The following is an 18,807-nucleotide window of genomic DNA, read 5'->3' as shown; positions in this document are numbered from 1 at the left end:
GAATTAGTCCTTGACCTTGACCTTCTACCACATCCCTAAAGATCTTTGTGTAAGATGATGATGAAAATTGATGGTGTGAATTGACAGCTTGGAATGTAAGAGATGAGTGGTCTCTCAGATAAAGGTTGCTCTAAAATGGCATCCTTGGAAATATCTTGAGTCTTCATTCCAGGCCTGTTAATATTGGCTGTTTCTCAACCATATTGTGAAAGATTGGTTGTCTGTGTTGTTCACTCATGCGCCTGTAAAGATACATGTTTGCAGAGCACTTAAAGGTTACCCCACAAATCAGTTTCACAGCATGGTGCTAACTGGACAAGAATGAAGAAGCTTACCAATGTGCCTTGCAAATAAACGTAATGATTTTAGTTTATTAACCACCCCCCCCCCCCCCCCCCCCCCCCGCAGCTAGTAATCCCACATATACTAAGCAAGTGGTCCTTTTGACAATAAAGATGTGTTCCCTGTTGGGTTTTTGTGTGGATTTCTCAGTGCCACGTTTTGAAGAATTGCTGGGATAGCAGTAAGCCATTCAGCCTCTCACATCTTCTGCCAATCTGTTTGATGCCTGATGTGCATTCAATTCCCATTTACCCACCCTAAGTCCATGCATTATCTGAAAATGTTGAATTGAGTTTGTAAATCGCAACTGATTCAGACACCGCATCTTGCTGGGGAAAAGAGTTTCATTTTTTTTCCAATTAATGTAACAGGCAGCTGACTGTAAAAGAAAAGTTCTGCGGCCCTATGTTTAGTGTGGTATCACCATTAACAGCATCAATACCTCTGTTTCCCAAAATGAATTAGCTGAAATGTTTATTGTTTGTGGTCCTAGAGGAAAAGGTGAACCTGTGACAGAGCTCAGTTGGACGTCTTGTCGGCAGCTGCTTTACCAGTCAGTTGCCACCATTCTGGCTCACGCGGGCTTCGAATCTGCCTACGAGGGCGTTTTGGAAACACTGACGGATATTGCCAGTGACTACTACTTCAAATTTACACGGCTTCTGCGTTTTGCCACGGATCGAGAAGCACGGGTCGGCCAGACCCCATTCCAGGATGCGATGGAGCAGGTCTTCCACGAGATGGGAATCGGCAGCGTGCTCTCCTTGCAAAGGTTCTGGCAACATCGTATTAAGGATTATCATAGCTACACTCTCCAGGTTGGTAAACAACATCATGAACATATTGAAATATTTCAGAACCATCTGTACCCTGCCAGCAGGACTCGAAAATGCCAATTTGGCAATTGTTCATTCGGCTTTGGAAGTTTGTCCGTGTTCCTGACCAGCCACTCATCTTTAAGCCATTGTTTGTTTGTATTTTTTTTCCTTAAGTTTGATGTTTTCCTTTTTTAGTTAGCCTTGGATGTTTTCTTTGTCACAGCTTTGTACTTATTCTGAGTATTCTGAAATATCCTTATATATGTCTGCACTGTTTCTCTATTGATCTACTCCCAGCCGAGTATCCAGTTCACTACAGCTAGCTCTGTTATTGTGCTCATCTAGTTGTCCTTATTTAAATGTAAAATACTAGTCTTAGACCCACACCACTCCCTTTCAAAATAAATGTAAACTTCAATCATTTTGTGGTCACTGCTGGGGTGGGTTTGCTCTGAGGTCATTCATTAACCTGGTCACATTACCAAGTCTAGTATAGCCTACTGCCTGGTTGGTTTCGGTGTGTGCTACTCTGAGAAATTATCTCAAATGTATTCACTGAACTTTTCTTCCAGGTTAAGATTACCAATCTGATTTTTCTAGCTTGCTTGTAGATTAAAATCACCCATGATAATTGCTATCACTACATAATAAGCACCCAATATTTCCTTACAAATACTTTATCCTACATTTTTGTAGTTAGTGTTCAGGGACTTGTAGACCATTTCCACTAGTGACTTTCCCTTCCCTTATTATTCCTCACCTCCCCCAAAATAATTTATCTATTTCCTGATCTCCTGGGCCGAGGTTATTTCCAACTGTTGTACCAATGATGTCCTTGATTACCAGTGCTGCTACTCCACTTTCACCTAGCTTCCTATTCTCTAATTGATGGACTCCTTAATATTCAGGACCCAATCCTTGTCATTATGCAACCATTTCTCTGAAGTGGCTATCAGATCATTTTTATTTACTTCACCTTGCGTTATCAATTTATTTACTTTGTCATGAATGCTATGGTCATTCAGGTCTGGAGTCTTTAGTTTTGTCTTTTTGTTATTTTTGTAACGTGTAGTCTTGGATTTTGATTATTTTCTCTGTTCCTTCCTGTTGTTCTCTGGCTTTCACTTCCCATATTACTGTATTGATCTCCTGTCTTGATTCTACCACTTGATGAACTATATCTACCCAAAACTGATCCCTGAATCTCATTGAAGAACATTTTTAGATTAGATTACATTAGATTAGATTACATTACATTACAGTTTGGAAACAGACCCTTCGGCCCAACAAGTCCACACCGACCCGCCGAATCGCAACCCACCCATACCCCTACATTTACCCCTTACCTAACACTACGGGCAATTTAGCATGGCCAATTCACCTGGCCTTGCACATCTTTGGATGGTGGGAGAAAACCAGAGCACCCGGAAGATACCCACGCAGACACGGGGAGAACGTGCAAACTCCACACAGACAGTCGCCAGAGGCGGGAATTGAACCCGGGTCTCTGGCGCTGCGAGGCAGCAGTGCTAACCACTGTGCCACCGTGCCGCCCACGGCTTCCCTACTCTGCTTCCCTACTGATACTGTGTGCTAAAGTACTGGTCCAAGCGTGGTACAGGTGCCTACCATCCCAAAAGTACAACCATCCCTTGACACCACCAACCACCCCCCCCCCCCCCCCCCCCCCCACCTTTCCCCAGTAATGATGCTAGTATGTAATGAACTAGAACCCACTTCTACCATACAAGCCTTTTGAGCCGTTTGATTTTATTAACCCAGGTACCTTCTGCCAATGGATTGACTCAGGTAGTAATCCAAAGATTATTGCCCTTCTGCCAAAGGAGGACTTCTTGCCCCACCTATGTTGTTGGTACCTGCATGGGCCATGATCATGGGAGCACCTACCCATACTCCAATTTCCTGTCCGTCCCTGAGCAGATGTCCTGAACCTTTAGTACATGGTAGGCAATGTAGTCTCCTGATCTCATGTTCGTGGCTGTACAGAACAATGTCAGTCTCCATTACTGTACTGCTCCCTTCTACAACTATGTTCCTTTCTGCTCCCCCCCCACTTGAAGGCCTCTGGTTCCATGGTGCTATGGTAAATTAGCTTATTCACCCTATAGCCCTCAATATCTTCAAAAAAGCAGAAAAACCTTAAACCTGGAGAATTGCAAAAACTGGGGTTCTGCATTCTGACCTACTTTTCCAGCTCAAATATGTACTTTGGTGGCTTGCTGTTGTTGTTTATTCGATAATGCTCCTATGAACCACATTAGTACATTTTATTATTTTAGCAGTGGTATATAAATCAGTATTTCTGTGAGATTATTGTTGGTTAGTACTGATCCATGCAGACCAAGAAGATCCCAGGCTTGCATATGCGATTGTGCTGTGTGAGCTGACCTTGCCGGGAGTAGCAATGAGCTGTTGTAGTTGCCTCAGCTGTCTGAGCTGGAGAGGGAAAAGAAATCGGCCAAGTTCCCAAGGCCTGAATGTGCATGAACACCTGAGATGGCTATACTTCCCTTGCATAGACAAATAAGTGTTCAGAAACTTGGTGCCAAATGTCCTCAAGTTCCATCACATCCATTCGGCCATTCAGTGCGATCACGGTTGATACAATTATTGTCAACGAGTGTGGCGCTGGGAAAGCGCAGCTGGCCAGGCAGCATCCGAGGAGCAGGAGAATCGATATTTCAATCATAAGCCCTTAACCAGGAATGAGGGGGTGACCCAAGGGGGCTGAGAGATAAATGGGAGGGTGGAGGGATGGGGGTGGGGGTGAAGGTAGCTGGGTAAGGGTAATAGGTAGATGAAGGTGGGAGTGAAGGTTCTAGGTCGGAGAGGAGGATGGAGTGAAAACATGGGAAGGAAGATGGACAGGTAGGACAATTCAAGAAGGCGGTGCCTTGTTGGAAGTTTGGGTCTGGGATAAGGTGGGGAGAGGGAAAATGAGGAAACTGGTGAATCCCGTGTGGTTGGAGGGTCCCAAGGCGGAAGGTGAGGCGTTCTTTCTACAGGCGTTGGTTGGTTCAAGTTTGGCGGTGGAGGAGGCCCAGGACTTGCATGCCCTTGGCAAAGTGGGAGGGGGGAGTTAAAGTGTTTGGCCACAGGGCTGTGGGGTTGGTCAGTGCGCGTGTCCCAGAGATGTTCTCTGAAACACATCGGGAACAAGGGACATAGTAGTTGTATGTGGAAATACAGGTAAATGTCTGTCTGATGTGGAAGGATCCTTTGGGACCTTGGATGGAGGTGAGGGGGAAGGTGTGGGCACCGGTTTTGCACTTGCAGTGGAAGGGGAAGGTGCCAGAAGTGGAAGGTGGGTTGTTCGGGGGGTGTGGACTTAACAAGGGAATCGCGGAGGGAATGGTCTCTCCGGAATGCAGATAGGGATGGGGAGGGAAATGTATCCTTAGTGGTGGGACCTGTTTGTAGTTGGCGGAAATGGTGGTGGATGATGAATTGTATCTGGAGATTAGTGGGGTCGAATGTGAGGATAAGGGGATTCTGTTCTTGTTGTGATTTGGAGGGATGGCGTTCAAGGACGGAGGTGCAGGAAGTGGAGGAGATGCGTTAGAGGACAACATCAACCACATGGAAGAGGAGATTGTGGTCTATGAAGGAGGCCATCTGGGATGTTCAGTGGTGGAATTGGTCCTTCAGGGAGCAGATGGGGTGGAGGTGGAGGAACTGGGGATAAGGGATAGCGCTGTGGTGGAATTGGTCCTCTTGGGAGCAATTTCCCCTTCTGTGTCATCAGTGATGCCCCCACCCCCTCCCAAACCTTATCCCAGATTCAAATTTCCAACTCGGCACTGTCCTACCTGTCCATCTTCCTTCCCACGTATCTGCTCCAGCCTCCCCTCCGACCTATTACCTTCATCTACGTATCACATTCCCGGCTACCTTGCCACCAGCCACGCACCCCTTGCATTTATCTCTCAGCCCCCTTGAGCCACAAGCGTCATTCCTGATGAAGGGCTAATGCACAAAACGTCAATTCTTCTGCTCCTCAGATGCTGCTGACCAGCTGTGGTTTTCCAGCACCATACTCTTCTATTCTGATCTCCAGCATCTGCAGTCCTCATTTTCTCCACAATAATTGTCAAGTCCTCTTTCCTGCCTTATCCCCAGAACCTTTGATTCTCTGAAATACAGCACCTGATGAAGGAGAGGCGCTCTGAAAGCTAGTGCTTCCAATTAAACCTATTGGACTATAACCTGGTGTTGTGATTTTTAACTTTTGTGCACCCTAGTCCAACACCAGCATCTCCAAATCAGGTCTATTTCTAGCATTGTTATGGACTCATGAGAGTACAAATATTTTGCAGTAATATTGCCCTCCAAGATATTAGTACATCTTTCTGAAAAGAACACAATGCTTGCCTACTTTGGTTTGTTTTCACCTGCATTATTTTGTGTATCTTGTTTATAGGTGAGCAAGCAACTGGCTGAAGAGTATGAGAAACTGGTTAGTCCTGAGAAGATCTCCACTGAGGACACTAAACCATTGAAAATAAAGGATGAGCCCATTAGTGATATTGCTTTCCCAGTCAATGAAGAGAATGAGTCTGATCTGTCTGCAGGCGAGCAGGCCCTACAACTTGGGGTCCTGGCACAGGCTCATGAACGTTTTGCTGCTGCCCTGGAGGTTGATGCATCCCCACAGACATCCGGTAACAACACATTTCAAATTCCACCTTCATGCCTCAATGAGCTACCCTTACATATACAGAAAATAGACTCTGCATTATGGACACTTTGGTGTATGGTAACTATTGGGCTATTTTTACAGCTGTCCTTGTGGATATTATGCTTACTCTAATTAAACAAAAGCAGAAAAACAGTGAATTATTTATCCATAACCACAGGGAAAACACTCTTATCTGAAAAATTTTGATGCAAACATTTAATCCCCAATATAGAGTGGCTGTTTAGTCACAGTGGTGGGTGGGTAAAGAGCTTGCCACTCCATGAAAGGATTTATTTTGCAAACTGACTGCTGTGTCATCTCTGAGGAGAAAGTGAGGTCTGCAGATGCTGGAGATCAGAGCTGGAAATGTGTTGCTGGAAAAGCGCAGCAGGTCAGGCAGCATCCAGGGAACAGGAGAATCGACGTTTCGGGCATAAGCCCTTCTTCTTCTTTCCTGAAGAAGGGCTTATGCCCGAAACGTCGATTCTCCTGTTCCCTGGATGCTGCCTGACCTGCTACGCTTTTCCAGCAACACATTTCTAGCTCCTGCTGTGTCATCTCACTTGTGATTAAAGCTTGAAGTCTTCCTTCTACCAATGCCTAGTGACACCAGTTCTCATCCTCACTGTGTGGAGAGAACACTGTTCTGCCCTGCTGTTTGATCTAACAAGCACCATAAAAAGGGTAATGCTTCCTTTATAGCATGCATTCCTCATCATGACGACATTCTAAAGCATGATGTATTGCTTTGAACTGATTTGTAGATAAAACTTGATAAGGCAGTTTGCACGGATGCTACAGGCTCCCAGGACTAGTTACAAACAAAGTTCACAACACAGAATCAGATAAGTTAATTGTTTTAAGTGGACTACAGAAAGTCTGCAGTAGTGAGGAGAGTGGGTTCTTTCTTGATTGTTTTTAGAGATATGTCTCTTGATTAAATTTAAAATAATAACCATAACTATTAATTTAACCTGGTGCAGTGTTTTGTAGAGAAATAAGACGGTGTTATTTTCTGGGTCTGTAGATTGTGAAGGAGTAAAAATGGCCTTTAGTACAGTGATATGTACTTTGTGTCAGATGTGGGAGTTTAAAGAGAGTTTAAGGGTTACTGCAGATTATATCTGCAATAAATGCTGTTGGTTGCGAGTCTTATCAGATCGAATAGATCGGTTGGAGAGACAGTTAGAAGCAATGGGGAGTTTGCAACAGCAGCATTATGTGATGGAAGGCAGTTATAGGAAGGGGGAAAAAGTCTCAGATGCAGTCACATTGATGGGTTAACTCCAGGAAATGTAAGAGAGGTAGGCAGATAGTGCAGGAGCCTTCTGTGGCTATACCCATTTCAAACAAGTATGCTGTTTTGGAAAATGTAGGGGGTGATGGATTCTCAGGGAAGCGTAGCACAAACAGCCAGGTTTCTGGTATTGAGACTGGCTCTAATGCAACGAGGGGTACGTCGGGTTCCAAGAGATCAATTTTATTAGGGGATTCTGTAGTCTGAGGTACAGACAGACATTTCTGTGACCAGCAGAGAAAAAGCAGAATGGTGTGTTGTTTGTCTGGTGCCAGGATCAAGGATGTCTCAGAGAGGGTGCAGAATGTTCTCACGGGGGAGAGGGGCCAGCAGGAGGTCATTGTACACATTGGAACCAACGACATAGGAAGGGAAAAGGTTGAGATTCTGAAGGGAGATTAGAGTTAGGCAGGAATTTAAAAAGGAGGTCCTCGAGAGTAATAATATCTGGATTACTCCCGGTGCTACGAGCTAGTGAGGCAGGATTAGGAGGATAGAGCAGATGAATGCATGGCTGAGGAGCTGGTGTTTGGGAGAAGGATTCACATTTTTGGATCATTGGAATCTCTTTTGGGGTAGAAGTGACCTGTACAAGAAGGACAGATTGCACCTAACTTGGAAGGGGACTAATATTGGCAGGGAAATTTGCTGGAGTGGCTCGGGTGGATTTAACCAATAAGGTGGGGGGTGTGGGACCCAGGGAGGGAGGGAGTGAGGAAAGAGATCGATCTGAGACGGGTACAGCTGAGAAGAGAAGTGAGTCAACAGTCAGGGCAGGCAGGGACAAGGTAGGACTAATAAATTAAACTGCATTTATTTCAATGTAAGGGGCCTAATAGGGAAGGCAGATGAACTCGGGGCATGGTTAGGAACATGGAACTGGGATATCAAGCAATTACAGAAACATAGTTCAAGGATGGGCAGGACTGGCAGCTTAATGTTCCAGGATACAAATGCTACAGGAAGGATAGAAAGGGTGGCAGGAGAGAAGGGGGAGTGGCATTTTTGATAAGGGATAGCATTACAGCTGTGCTGAGGGAGGATATTCCCGGAAATACATCCAGGGACGTTATTTGGGTGGAACTGAGAAATAAGAAAGGGATGATCACCTTATTGGGTTTGTATTGTAGACCCTAACAGTCAGTGGGAAATTGAGAAACAAACTTGTAAGGAGACCTCAGCTATCTGTAAGAATAATAGGGTGGTTATGGTAGGGGATTTTAACTTTCCAACCGTAGACTGGGACTGCCATAGTGTTAAGGGTTTCGTTGGAGAGGAATTTGTAAAGTGTGTATTTTCTGATTCAGTATGTGGATGTACCTACTAGAGAAGGTGCAAAACTTGACCTATTCTTGGGATGTAAGGCAGGGCAGGTGACTGAGGTGTCAGTGGGGGAGCACTTTGGGGCCAGCGACCATAATTCTATTAGATTTAAAATAGTGTTGGAAAAGGATAGACCAGATCTAAAGGGACGGCAGGAAAATGGGAAGCCTTCAGAAATGAGATAACGAGAATCCAGAGAAAGTATATTCCTGTTAGGGTGAAAGGAAAGGCTGGTAGGTATAAGGAATGCTGGATGACTAAAGAAATTGAGGGTTTGGTTCAGAAAAAGAAGGAAGCATATGTAAGGTATAGACAGGATAGATTGAGTGAATCCTTAGAAGAGTATAAAGGAAGTAGGAGTATACTTAAGAGGAAAATCAGGAGGGCAAAAAGGGGACATGAGATAGCTTTTGGAGTTAAGAAGAATCCAAAGGGTTTTTACAAATACCTTCAGGACAAAAGGGTAACTAGGGAGAGTATAGGGACCCTCAAAGATCAGCAGGGCAGCCTTTGTGTGGAGCTGCAGAAAGTGAGGGAGATACTAAACGAGTATTTTGCATCAGTATTTACTGTGGAAAATGATATGGAAGATATAGAATGTAGGGAAATAGATGGTGACACCTTGCAAAATTTCCAGATTACAGAGAAGGAAGTGTTGGATGTCTTGAAACACAAAGGTGAATAAATCTCCAGGACCTGATCAGACCTAGAACTCTGGGAATCTAGAGAAGTGATTGCTGGGCCTCTTGCTGAGATATTTATATCATCGATAGTCACAGGTGAGGTGCTGGAAGACTGGAGGTTGGCTAAGGTCGTGCCACTGCTTAAGAATGGTGGTAAGGACAAGCCAGGGAACTATAGACCAGTGAGCCTGAGGTCGGTGGTGGGCAAGTTGTTGGAGGGATTCCTGAGGGACAGGATGTACATGTCTTTCCAAATACAAGGACTAATTAGGGATAGTCAACATGGCTTTGTGCATGGGAAATCATGTCTCACAAACTTGATTGAGTTTTTTGAAGAAGTAACAAAGAAGATTTGATGAGGGCAGAGCGGTAGATGTGATGTACATAGACTTCAGTAAGGCATTCGACAAAGTTCCCCATGGGAGACTGGTTAGCAAGGTTATTTCACGGAATACAGGGAGAACTAGCCATTTGGATACAGAACTGGCTCAAAGGTAGAAGACCGAGGGTGGTGGTGGAGGGTTGTTTTCCAGATTGGAGGCCTGTGACCAGTGGAGTGCCATAAGGATTGGTGCTAGATCCTCTACTTTTTGTCATTTACATAAATGATTTGGATGCAAGCATAAGAGGTACAGTTAGTTTCCAGATGACACCAAAATTGGAGATGTAGTAGACAGCGAAGAAGGTTACCTCAGATTACAACAGGATCTTGACCAGATGGGCCAATGGGCTGAGAAGTAGCAGATGGAGTCTAATTCAGATAAATGCGACGTGCTGCATTTTGGGAAAGCAAATCTTATCATTAAGTGTATACGTCCTGCTAAGGTCCTGGAGTGTTGCTGAACAAAGAAACCTTGGAGTGCAGGTTCATAGTTCCTTGAAAGTGGAGTCACAGGTAGGTAGGATAGTGAAGAAGGTGTTTGATATGCTTTCCTTTATTGGTCAGAGTATTGAGTGCAGGTGCTGGGATGTCATGTTGCAGCTGTACAGGACATTGGTTCGGCCACTGTTGGAATATTGCGTTCAATTCTGGTCTCCTTCCTATCGGAAAGATGTTGTGAAACTTGAAAGGGTTCAGAAAAGATTTACAAGGATGTTGTCAGGGTTGGAGGATTTGAGCTATAGGGAGAGGCTGAACAGGCTGGGGTTGTTTTCCCTGGAGCGTCGGAGGCTGAGGGGTGACCTTATTGAGGTTTACAAAATTATGAGGGGCATGGATAGGATAAATAGACAAAGTGGGGTGGGGGAATCCAGAACTAGAGGGCATAGGTTTAGAGTGAGAGGGGAAAGATATAAAAGAGGTCTAATGGGCAACCTTTTCACGCAGAAGGTGGTACGTGTATAGAATGAGCTGCCAGAGGAAGTGGTGGAGACTGGTACAATTGCAACATTTAAAAGACATTTGGTTGGGTATATGAATAGGAAGGGTTTAGAGGGATATGGGCTGGGTGCTGGCAGGTGGGACTAGATTGGGTTGGGATATCTGGTCAGCATGGATGGATTGGACCGATACAATTTAATGTGGACCAGGAATGCTATTACCCCTTGCATTGATATATAGCTCCTGTAACATAAAAACAAGTGAAAAAATTGAGATAAAACATTGTGAGAGCTAATAGCAAAGAATAGGCATACAACGTACATTGAACAGAAAAATATCCTTCGGCATGGATGAATAAAGATATGTCAGACTTTGAATACACAATCCACAGAAATTGAGAGTACAGCTAGATGGTGTCATAAGCTTGACCAATAGATTATTTGACTATATAAATTGGAATATAAAATGCAAGAATCTCGAGTGTCATGAATGCCATCTCTAAGCAACATGGGGTGGGTAATAAACGTCAGCCTTGCTATCTCCGGTCATGTTGTATTATTGCTTATGGTACAAGAATTGTTTTGTTTCATTATTTTGTTTTCCTGCTTTGTTTCGTTCAGGGCCTGAGGTAAGCAGCTCTCCGTTGTGGAACCTGACTCAAGTTAAAATGGAGCCTCAGGAGAATGAAGAAGGCAGTGGGCCTCCTCATGGTGTTTTGGGCAATGATGTTTTTGAAGAGCCAATGTCTGCCATGAGTGACTCTGGTATCCCGCAAACCCCTAACACTGCTGGTTCTGATGGCAGCTACATGTCCCACTCACCTGACAGCCTGATCGCCTCTTCTCCTGTTTTCAATCAGCGACCAAAGAAAAAGATGAGAAAGATGTGAATATACACTGGGCATGAAAATGTCTCTTTATTTTTCTCTCTACTTTTACTTTTCAGGTGCTTACTTGAAATAGTTCTTTTCCATAATAATGACTGCTAAATTGAAATATTTTTCCAACCAAAACAGGAATTGAATTCAGAATCATTGTTGAGTTTACTGTCAGTGGGACAAGAACAAAACAATAATAAAAACTGCTTCAAGCAGCCTGAAGTTCCTTCAGGTTAATTATAATGGTGCTGAAGAGGAAAATTCCAGAAAATAATCTGGACTTTTGAGGATCTGTATGGATGCAATGCTACATTTCCACTAATGAAATGTAAGTTGTAATTTGGTTTCAAGTGAGGAAGAGTTCTTATTCAGAGAGAATTTTTGTTTCTATGCCATTAATACAAACTGTTCACTTACTGTATTGCTTGTTATGTAACCAACATGACAGCCATTATAGATAATCAGATGTAGCTAATTTGCCTAAATCGTAGAAACATGGAATCCCTACATTGTGGAAACAGGCCATTCAGTTCATCAAGTTCACACTGACCCTCTGAAGAGCATCCAACCCAGACCCACCCCCTTCCCTATCACTATAACCTTACATTTTCCATTGTTAATCCACCTCGCCTACATATCCCTGGACTCATTGGGCAATTTAGCATGGCCAATTCACCTAACCTGCACATCTTTGAATGAAATCAGCATGCTTACTAAGTGAGAAGGAATTCATCGTTATTTTAATCCACCTGTTTGGACATACGGTGACACACCTCTGGGAAAGGTGGGATTTTAACTTGGATCATCTTGCTGAAAGGTAGAGACAATACCACAATGCCATATAGTGACAGTTATAGAATTATAGAATCCTGATTGAAACTTAATATTAACATAAATCTAGAATAAAAATCTAGTCTCTGTAATTGTGACTATGACAACTGTCATGAATTGTTGTAAATGTCCATCAGTTTCTTGTGTGTCTTTTGAGGAAGGAAATCTGCTATCCTTACCTGATTTGGCATCTGTGTAACTACAGTAATGTAGGTGACTCTTAACTATTCCTAAAAATGCTAAGTTATCCACTACATTTAAAAGGTCGTTAGGGATGGCCAAAGAATTCTGACCTTGCCAGTGACAGTCATGTCCCATCAAAGAATCAAAACAATCTTTCAACGACAGAAATTAAGCCTCGACTCTTTCTCCATTTCTGACAGGGTAACTGTGCTTATAAAACCAAGGTGCTAACTTCCTCACTTGGAAATAACACCAGCTTTGTACAAGTGAAACCCAAGTTTGGTGTTTAATCCCCAAGAATCTAACAATTCTGGCATAAAATCTGCTAAAAGTATCTTGTGTGTCTGAAACCTTGCAGAGTTACATTCCCTTCAGAGAGTTAACGAGAGGAGGTGGTGTGAAAGAAGACATTGTGTGATGGAAGAAGAACTAGTTTAGTTGAATTTCCAACCAGCCAGTGCTGACATTGTAGCAGTCTGCACACAACTTGCGCTGCCTCCATAATGGACAGCTTTTTCCTTCTTGCTGGTTTTTCATCTCCCCTGTGCAACCATTGAGTTAAGAAGCAGTGTAATTGTATGAATCCAAGCTGTTAGCACTCCACTCAGATTGAATGTTCATGCCTCATATATTTCTGACTATGAACTTCAGACTCCCTCCTAAATGCACAACATGGATAACCCCCCCCCCCCTTAAGGTAGAAGTGGAGCATTGAGACTTTGTGGGTATTTATTTTCTTGTCTGGGTCTTCCTCTGAACATTTGGACATCAAAGCCACATGTTCACAATTTAAACAAACTATTCATAGGCACTTTTTTTATTAATATCAAATTGTCTTAGGTGAACAAGCTCCTAAATTAAGACATTTCATGAGAAAAAACATAACCATTTTGATTTGTTATCTGAAAATGTGTTTTTCGGCATGACCAATGTGCAGAGCAGGTATTTTCTAACCACGGTTATTATTCAATTATTACTTGCACTAGCAACTTTCTATTTTACTGTGACACAAAATATTAAACATACTAGCAATTAAAGAATAGCTTAGAACTTGTTTGTGGTGTTTCCAGAACAATTGGCTTCTATGGTAAGCTCAGAGAACCAAATAAAAATCTGTTTTATGAAATTAAATGTTGTAGCCTTTGACAATCTGGAAAGCTGTCTGGGCTTGGACCATGGGAATTTAGAAGTGTCCTGGGAATACACAGTGCGTTCATAGAACTGTCTTCAAAAGCTATAGGAAAGGGTCTGCTCCCTGAAATGTCTACTTACTGTCAACTTTGCTGAACATTTCAGACATTCTTTGTTTGTTCTCTTCAAAGAACTGTTTGTTTCTATTATTTGAAACTAAGCCAACCACTGGTGTCTACTGATCATTTATAAAGTGCAGTGCTCATGTGTAAGAAGGTTAAGATAATAAAAGTCTTCTTTCAAGTTCCTCGGTAAAGCAGCCAGACTCAATAAAGATAGGCTGGTGCTGTCTTTTATTCTCTCAGTGAACAATATGAGGCATTTTGAATTTACCTTTTTCAAACCCTGCTGGCAAATATTTTGTGAAGCTACCATTTTTACATGCTATTGGTTGGGCAAGTGCATTACATCCACCAACAAATGTTGACATATTTATTTCCATAAGTGCTTAGGCATTGTATTAGGCTCAACAGGTTCAATAATCAACTGATCTAAACATTAGAAGCTTTAAAAGATTCATTTCACAAAAAGAGTTTACAAGACGGGAACATTCTGGATGCATTATCTCACACCAATCTGTTCTCATCCTTGCCACTCGTTGGACAAAACTGAGGCATCATCTGATGAATTAGGCAGAAAAAAATTCTGAAAGAAATTTGTTTCCGGTCTTTTATTTATCAATATTTCTGGTATGAGTGTTAAAATTATGGAAGACTTTGATCAATAAGTAGAAAAAAAGGTTTTGTTTGAAATGTTCCAGTTCAGGTAGGAGAAAGTGAGGACTGCAGATGCTGGAGATCAGAGCTGAAAGATGTGTCACTGGAAAAGCGCAGCAGGCCAGGCACCATCCAAGGCGCAGGAGAATCGACGTTTCGGACAAAAGCCCTTCTTTCTGAAGAAGGGCTTATGCCCGAAACGTCGATTCTCCTGCTCCTTGGATGCTGCCTGTCCTGCTGCGCTTTTCCAGCAACACATTTTTCAGTCATATTCCAGTTCAGGTCAAGATCTTGCATTTGCGTAATGCCTTTTTAATGTAAAGCATGTCATAGGTGCTTAAGGGAAGTGAATACCACATGATGATGATAAATTTGGAAATGTGCCCGAATGGTGTATCACAGATGAGAGGGATTTGTATCAAGGTGACACTGACTTTCTTCAGCATGAGAGAATCAAAGGAAGTCGTCAACTGCAATTCCTAATTATTTTTGACAAAGGCAAAAATATGTGCAAGTTTTGAGAAGATTTGTAGCTCGGGTTGAGGTTCTGGATATAGGTTTGCTCATTGAGCTGGAAGGTTCATTTTCAGACATTCCATCACCGTACTAGGTAACATCTTCAGTGAGCCTCTGGACGAAGGCTTCGTCCGGAGGCTCACTGAAGATGTTACCTAGTATGGCGACGAAATGTCTGAAAATGAACCTTCAGCTCCGCGAGCAAAGCTACATCTATATTTATAATTTGGATAACTAGACCTGTCTTATTAACTGACCCCTTTCAGCCATTGTGTTAGTTGTAGAAACACATGTTGCAGAGCCCTCTTAGTCAAACATGCTGATCTGAGTGGAATCCTTTTTGATGAAAGTGTTTTACATCAATTATATTTCTGTACAGTACAGGAAGAAAATGCATTTTTGTCACAATTGTCAATATGCTTGAGATGAAGGCTTTTGCTTTTTGTGTTGTTGCAGAGTTTTATATTAAAATAAATCAGGAAATTTTGTTTACAGCAAGTCATTTTCTATGATTCTATAGTGAGATTTTAGACTGGTTGCTTGGTGAATTACCATTGCTGCAGGCTTAGGTGCACCTGGGATGTATAGCTTTGATGCCTTGCAACTTTTTAGTTGATTGATAGATCTATTGAATTTGGGGGTCAGGTCTCTCACGTAGGCACAATGAGCTGATTGAAAACATTTATTTCCAATGAAAATATTATTGTGTAGGTCATGTTTCGTTTTTCCTTGTAAATTTTAATTTTTTTTTTCACTGCTTATACACAGCGATAGCTTTGTTTCCAATGATACCAATAAATTTCAATTTATTTCCAACAGAAGGTTACATCTGGAACATGTTTTTTCTGCTGTGCATATCATGAATTTCCATCACTACTTGTCACTCTAAATGACTATTCAAGTTGTACGTTATACAGAAATCATAATTCATGGGAAGTACGTACAATAATTCATATTTTGCAATCTATTTGCTCATAATGTGAAATTAATACAAAAGTGAACTGAAACCAAAACAGAAATTGCTGGAGAAACTCAGCAGGTCTGGCAGCATCACTGGGAAGAAAGCAGAAGTTAACTTTTCAAGTCAGGTGGCTCCTCCTCAGAACTGTTAGTTGTCAGGAAAAGGTGATATTTATGCTGAAGCTGAAGTGGGAGAGGGGAAGGGGAAAAGTGAGTGAATAGATGGAGATGGAACCCAGAGAGAGAGAGAAATGGAAAGTAGGTAAATAAAGAAATATATAGATAGCAAGCCAGGACAGAAGCAAAGCTGAGTAAGCGATAGTGAGAGCTAAGAGTAGCAAAGAATTGGTGAGCTGTGCTGAAAACAACCCATATCATGTGATAATGTGCCTTGAAGTAGGTGAGAATGAATGACTTGCTAAAAACAACACGTTATAACAGGACATGCTATGAGGATGGGGAAAAAATGTGGAAGGATGGAATTGACTCTAAAGTTATTGAACTCAATGCTGGGTCCGAGAGACTGCAGTGGCCCCAAGTGGGAAATGAGCATGTTCTTTGAACTTGCACTGGAGCTCATTGGAACACTGCAGCAGGCCTGAGACAGAAATGTTGATGTGGGAACATGGTGGTGTGTTGAAGTGGCAGGTGACTGAAAGTTCAGGGTGATTTTTTTCAGACAGAGCATAGTTGGTCTGCAAAGTGGTCACCTAGCCTGCATTTCATATTCCCAAGGTAGAGGAGACAGATCATGAACAGTGAATACAGTAGTGCTATGAAGATGTAGATGTACCTTTTTTAAGAGACTTAAAAGCAGCAGAACTACTGGACCCAGCACCAAGTATACTCAAAAATGGTAACAATGTAATACTGTGTTGAGCCACTCAATTAATTCGTTGCTTGGAGACAAAAACAAATTCTAATTTGGCCAAACAATTTAAATTATGCCCGAAGCATAACAAACTCCAATTTTGAATTGAGTATATTGACAATCTTAAAAGTCAATGAAACAATCCGATGCTCTGGAGTATAAGACTGGGGAAAATTGAACAGTTGAGAGGAGATCTGCCACATCCTAGCGTGTAAGAGATTGCTTGAAAAAATAACTTTCTCAAAAGAAACTTTCGATCAGTAATCTGTAACACAGAAATTCCTAATACATAGAAAAGAAGACACAGGAAGATCCAAAGACAAGAACCTACACCTGCCTGGTTTTGAGATAAGAAATGTTGTTTTGTAAATTTTAATTGGGAGTTTTTATCAGACTAGTATTATAGACGAAAAGGTAGAAGATAGGTTAGAAAAAGAAATTGTAAATAGTGGTTAGTTAATTATTCTGTGTTATACTTTAAGGAATAAATTTGTTAATTTTTCATTCAAATAGTTCTTGGCCACTCGATTTTTACAGATTACTGCACGGGATAAATCTTTTCGGTGTTGCTGGTTTTAAATTAAGCACGAGTGTTTACCCCATGTCGTAACAGCAGACTGGACTGAATGAAGTACAAGTAGATCTCTGTTTCACCTGAAAGGTATATCTGAGGCATCGGATGGTGAGAAGGAAGGAGGTAAACAGGCAGGTAACATATCTCCTGTTGGTGCCGGGGGTATGTTGAGATGTTAGAAATGGAGGAGGAAGGGACTGGAGTATCCTGGAGGGAATAACCCCTGTAGAATGTTGTCAGGGATTAGAGGGGAATATGTTGGATTGTGGCATCCTGTTAGAGGTGACTGAAATGGCTGTTTACAATCGGTTACATGCGGATGCTGGTGAATTAGCAAATGCGGACTGGTGTGGGGGACCCTATCATTGTTGTGGGATGGAAGGAAGTGGTGGGACCAAAAGTGCAGGAGATAGTCAACAGAATCCTTAGCCATGTCCAACCTGTGATAGTGAGAAATCCTCAGTTGAGCAAAAAAGGTGGATATTACTGAAGCACCCCACTCCCTGTCGAAATAAACAGATGCAATGAAACAAAGAAACTGGAAGAATGGAATGGAGTCCCTACAGTAAGCAAGGTGTGAAGATGTATTGTTGAGGTAACTGTAGGAATCAGTGAGTTTGTAGTGTATAATGGTTGCCAGCCTATCCCCAGAAATGTAAACAGATATCGAGGGGAAGAATCTAGGATGGACCAAGACAATGAGGGCAGGGTGAAAATTGGAAACAAAACTGATAAATGTATCAAATTCCAAATGACAGTGGGAAACAACACCAATATTGTCATTAATAATTCTGAGAAAGCGTTCTTGGGAGAGACTCAAGTAGAATTGGAATAAGGAATGTTTCACATTTCCCCCATAAAGAGAGAGGTTCAAAGTTTGTGCGAAGATTTGTAGCTCGGGTGCTCGTTGTTGTGGTTCTGTTCGCCGAGCTGGAAGTTTTTGTTGCAAACGTTTCGTCCCCTGGCTAGGCGACATAATGCTTACAAACATGTCATCGACATATCTGACCCAGAGTTTGGGTTGAATTTGTGGTAGGACTGTTTGTTCTAACCTTTGCATAACTGCCTCTGCTATGAGTCCCGAGATTGGTGATCCCATGGGTGTTCTGTTGATTTCCATTAAAAACACGGAAATAGAAAAAACACACCGGATCATCAACGCCACACTCACAGGAATCCGATTCACGAGAGAAGAAGAAAAGGATAGCCAACTCCCATTCCTAGACGAGATGGTACAGAGAACACCAGACGGAGAATTCACTACAAGAGTATACAGGAAAGCCACACACACAGACCAAGTCCTAAACTATGAAAGTAACCACCCCAACACACACAAGCGAAGCTGCATCAGGACACTATTCAAAAGGGCCACAACACACTGCAGTACACCAGGACTGCAAAAAGAAGAAGAGGAACACCTATACAAGGTATTCGCCAAAAACGGATACCCGCACAACTTCATCAACAGATGCCTAAGAGAAAGACCACAGAACGAAGACATACCACAACCAAAAGGACTGGCCACACTACCATACATCAGGAGCATCTCGGAACTGACTGCCAGACTACTGCGACCCCTAGGACTCATAACGGCACACAAACCAA

The 18,807-nt window shown here is 42.4% G+C and overlaps 1 protein-coding gene across 1 annotated transcript in view; it reads left to right on the top strand.

Annotated features, from left to right (window-relative positions):
* Nucleotides 1-15,618, top strand: part of supt7l (SPT7 like, STAGA complex subunit gamma) — a 47,792-nt gene extending 32,174 nt beyond the window's left edge. Inside the window, exons 3-5 of the mRNA XM_043687242.2 lie at nt 836-1,160; nt 5,602-5,842; nt 11,104-15,618. Of these exons, the coding sequence (XP_043543177.1) occupies nt 836-1,160; nt 5,602-5,842; nt 11,104-11,372 (835 nt within the window). The 3' untranslated portion in view covers nt 11,373-15,618. The remainder of the gene's footprint in view (nt 1-835; nt 1,161-5,601; nt 5,843-11,103) is intronic.
* Nucleotides 15,619-18,807: the final 3,189 nt, after the last annotated feature.

Source organism: Chiloscyllium plagiosum, unplaced genomic scaffold (assembly GCF_037043375.1).
Source record: "Chiloscyllium plagiosum isolate Xiang-an unplaced genomic scaffold, Cpla_swu_hap1 HiC_scaffold_3, whole genome shotgun sequence".
Classification (NCBI taxonomy): domain Eukaryota; kingdom Metazoa; phylum Chordata; class Chondrichthyes; order Orectolobiformes; family Hemiscylliidae; genus Chiloscyllium; species Chiloscyllium plagiosum.
The sequence above is the reverse complement of the archived record's forward strand: the minus strand, read 5'-3'. Positions and strand labels throughout refer to the sequence as shown.